The sequence below is a fragment of the Cupressus sempervirens genome, chromosome 3 (genome assembly GCF_028749045.1).
Source record: "Cupressus sempervirens isolate cs-2001-9-10 chromosome 3, ASM2874904v1, whole genome shotgun sequence".
NCBI classification, from domain to species: domain Eukaryota; kingdom Viridiplantae; phylum Streptophyta; class Pinopsida; order Cupressales; family Cupressaceae; genus Cupressus; species Cupressus sempervirens.
Window position 1 is genome coordinate 994,803,685 of NC_143120.1, and position 4,510 is coordinate 994,808,194.

At 35.6% G+C, this 4,510-nt stretch overlaps 1 protein-coding gene across 1 annotated transcript; it reads right to left on the reverse strand.

Annotated features, from left to right (window-relative positions):
- Positions 1 to 674: 674 nt before the first annotated feature.
- Positions 675 to 1,914, reverse strand: LOC149570098 (short-chain dehydrogenase reductase 2a-like). Its single transcript, XM_089822749.1, has 2 exons — positions 1,702 to 1,914; positions 675 to 1,550 (listed from the first exon to the last, which is right to left on the reverse strand). The coding sequence occupies exons 1-2, from the start codon at positions 1,737 to 1,739 to the stop codon at positions 761 to 763; spliced, it is 828 nt and encodes a 275-aa protein (XP_089678875.1). The 5' UTR covers positions 1,740 to 1,914; the 3' UTR covers positions 675 to 760.
- Between the last annotated feature and the right edge of the window lie 2,596 nt (positions 1,915 to 4,510).

A 4,510-nucleotide genomic window follows, 5' to 3' on the forward strand; every position in this document is an offset into this window, starting at 1 on the left:
TACTTTAAAATGTGTAACATATCTAGATTCAAATATACACAAAGGTCTTCCACTAAGAAGAATTAATGAGATTGTAGGTATGTAAAGGATTAGAAAGAACACATATTACACATAATTACATTTTCATATGATAAAATTGAACTGAATTCACACACTAAAACTTGCTAGTTCTTTAAAACTATATATTTTCATCAACACCAATTATTCTAATCAATATTTGTTTCTCATCTAGAACTCAACCACATAGTATGATCTAATTGGACTCATTCAATTCCTAAACAAGCACTGGTGAAACACATACTATTAAGTCACAACTCTTTGTACACAAGTTCATAAGGTCTCTAAAAGTAAATGTATCTATGTATATATCATTCCGTATGAATTTTCAAATTCTTAAACCAAGTCTACAAATTCAAATTCTTAAACCAAGTCTACAAATTCTTCTCTTCGTGTGAAAGGAAACCCCAACATACCCGTTTGTCTTCAAGTACTAACCTTTTTCTCTATAGAGTGGGAAATTCAAAATTTACATTAATGTAAGACTAGGTCCCAAACAAACAATCCATACTAACAATCAAACGATTACAAGATAAAATTTATTTATTATAATATAATATTCGATGTAATGAAACAACATGTTATCATATACCACTTTTAAATATCATACAAAGAAATTAGGCTTAGAAAAATAAATTAATTTGACTATTTAATTCTTATAATTTAGAAATATATTGAATACGAAAGAGTTTTTATGCCTTATTCACTGGTACAGTACCCAATCGCTGTTTGTAATCGTTATTCCCCCATCGACCACAATATTCCGACCACTCACATATTTTGACTCCTCACTCGCCAGATACAAAGCAGCCTGTGCTATATCCTCCGCTTCAAGCGTAGCTTCCTTCAAGACAGCCGCGCTTTTCAGCGAGTCCTCCAGCTGTGCCTTTGCCTCTGCTGAAGGGCTCATTCCAAAGTACTTTATTGCCATATCTGTGACAACTACTGCAGGAGAAATGCAATTCACTCTGATTCCATATTTACCCAGTTCGATTGCTCCATTTTTAGTCATCCCAATGACTGCATGTTTTGAGGCTGTGTAGGAATAACGACAGATTCCTCCCATGACACCTGCAATACTTGCAGTAGAAATAATGCAGCCCCTTTTATTTGGGATCATAACCCGGGCCGCGTGCTTAATCCCGTGCATTACCCCCTTTGCATTGATATTCATCACTTGCTCGTATTCCTCCATATCATACTCTGCCACGCTCCCCTTTTGCTTGCTGGAGATTCCTGCGTTATTAAACATTATGTCCACCTTCCCGTGCTTTTCCATCGCCAAATCCACTGCTGCGCTTACATCTTTCTCTTTGCTCACGTCGCAGTGGATGTATCTCACACATGGAGAAAGCGATTCTGCAACTTTCCTTCCGGCATCGTCTGCAATGTCTGCAATTATGACGTGGGCTCCATGACTGGCAAACAACCTAACGCTAGCCTCACCAATTCCTCCCGATCCTCCTGTGATTAAAGCAACCTTGCCTTGCAGTCTGTATTTCACAAACATATCATGTAACCACCCGAAAAATCTCTAATGAAACGTGATTGCAGTGTGAAGAAATTGAGATACAACAAGATCGTTACAACCCTAACCAAAGGGTTTAGATTAAAAAAAACATTGAAAGAACAAGGACTGATTACCTTTTTAATACAGAACCTGCAATCCTTTCTTTAGACATGATTCCCGACTCACAAATATCCTTGAAGAACTCTTTGGAAGAGCCGGGCTTAAAGAGTATATGTTACAGAGAGACATTACCTAATTAAATAGGCGCGAGGGTGTCTTAAGCTTCAAGTCAAGTCAAACCTTACACCATTATTGATCGCTCACAGTGCAAAGAGATAAAGCAAAGCCAATCACTTTCAGAGTTGCAAATAATTTGTTGTGTCATGTCAGATCAATTATTTACAATTTAGCTCACTTTCAGATTTTAAACGTGAGACGGCACAGAAGTAATCTACAATTTAGCTTGCTTTAAGAGTTCAATCCTTAGAGGTCACAGAAATAATATATTATTTTTTATTTATTTTGTGATCAAAGCAAAATCTCACCGGATCTTAACAGAAGGAAGCATTGATGGGACAAAACATGATCACAAAGTAATCTTCTAGCTCCCTTTCGACAATGCACGTGGAAAACCTTGTGACCGAGTTTAAAAACATTAACTCACTCTCGCTGAGAGTATCTTAGGCCCTGTTTGGTTGGGGAAGATGAATTTTTGACATAACCAGGTTATCTTATAACCAGGTTTTCGAAAACCTGGTTTTGTGGTTTGGAAAGCCAATGGTCCGTTTGGTTGACACGGAAGATGAATATACTGTGGACCCCACAATATTATTAAAAAAACTGTCATAAAATTCAAAACCTGGTTTTAATTTCGAATTCCACCTTTTTACTGGAAGAAACTTCTTCCAATTTTTGACCAAAATTGGAAGATGAAATTGAAAACCGGGTTATAATTTTAACTAACCAAACAACAAAGTTTTTTTACAAAACCTGGTTTTGCCCCTGATAACCCGGTTTTGGCCCTCATCTTCCAGCAACCAAACGGGGCCTTACAGTATATAATGCTCCTAACGTACTATTCTCAGTATATTAAATCATGCCTTGATGTAAAAGTTTATTGATTTGCCTTCCAGATTATTTTACAAATAATGATGAAGCCACTATAAATACATATCCATAGTGCTACTGATTACCAACTCAAAACTACGGACCCCCCTCCTCAATTCCAAGAAAACAAGGCCCCGTTTGGTTACTGGAATAGGAATAGAAAAGTTGGAATACGTTTTCCATTTTGTGTTTGGTTCGTCACTTGGAACAGGGAATAGGAATACGTATTCCCATTTTGCCTCTAAAATGAGCTTATACCCATTCCAAAAAATACCTGTTATTGGAATAGCCATTCCTATTCCCAATATTACATGCCTATTCTCCATTCCTACGCCTACGACCAAACGGGCCCTTAAGCAGAAGAGAAGGCCCAGAAAGTAGGGTCACACTATAGCCGATCCATATTGATGGAAGCAATGCTTAAAGCAGAGGATTTTGCAGTTACTGCTCGCTCCATATCTGACAAGTGAAGAATCCAAATATATAAGAGACACGAATATGATAGTTAAGACTATTGTTTATAAAATATATTAAAATTAGTTGATGTCATATATAGAAATTAATATTTTCTCATTGGCTGTTATGCTTTTTGTCGGTGGTTTTTTCCTTTCTCACCACAAATATTACCCAAAATTTTGCAATATGGCAATTGTCATTTGGGAAAGGCAGCTACCTGTCTGCTATTGCAATTTTCCAAACATGCAATGTTTGCAAAAAATAAAACTTGGTGTCCATCCATTAGTTGCATGGAATGAGGTGTAAGCTTCTTAGAAAATTTATAATATAAATCTGTGTGCGAACCAGACATAAAGTTAACATAGAAAAAGATTAAAAGGAGGAAAATAATGCAAATAAGACCCGTGCATGCTTTTTAAGGTTATAAACAATTTCCATTAGCAATAATCTATTTCCATCCTCTCTAAATATTGAAATCCTGTATGAATATCGAAAACCAGTCAAATTCTTTTTTTGTAGGTGAAGATATTTTGCACACATTTCATTCGGGTCACACATCACATAAATAGGCTTTGACAACATGGTCTGATAGATGAACATTTTAATTTTGAATCACCCTAATTTATCCATCATAAGAATTAGATCGTGATTAATAAAAATTGGTTCTGTTCAGGTTCTAGTGATTCATGTTTCAGCTGCTTTCAAAAAAAAATTAATTAAATTGTTTGGAGATTTCAACTCCACCATTTCTTGAAACAATTTAAGGTTTTGCGTACAAGAAGACTGGGTTCAGTTAAGCCTACAAAGGCTTCAATTTCTAAAGGGAGTTCAAGACACAATTGATTTTGATTTCTTTGTGAGAGCTTTGAATTGAGCACTACAATTGAAAAAATTGTCACAAATTAAGGGCAGAGGACATAAGGTTTGAATCAAAGATAATATTTATTCCATCTTATTGGACATGTTATGTTGGAGAATTGACAATTAAAGGTGGGATTTGTTCTGAGAGTCGCAAATGAATGAATTTTTAGGAAAATACAAAGGTATTGGTGTCGTGTGTGAACCGGCTATATCCTGTACAAATAATAGAATGAATTTTTTTCTTAGTGGGAGGCCATGAAAGCTTCCATGCCCACCTTAAAAAAACTCCTCTCAATTTAGATGGTGTACACTGTAAAATGATTATTTCTCATTTCTCATAATTTTCAATAGTTGTACACTCAAGAATTTAGGACTATTGAACAACTTTTCAATGGTGCATCAATATGGAACATTTTGGCAGATCAAGCTATGTAGGTGATTCAATGTCTAAAATTTGGGAATTTTAGGCCCTGCTAAAGGAATACTTTCTAGATAAAATATTGAATACAGTGGTCTAAA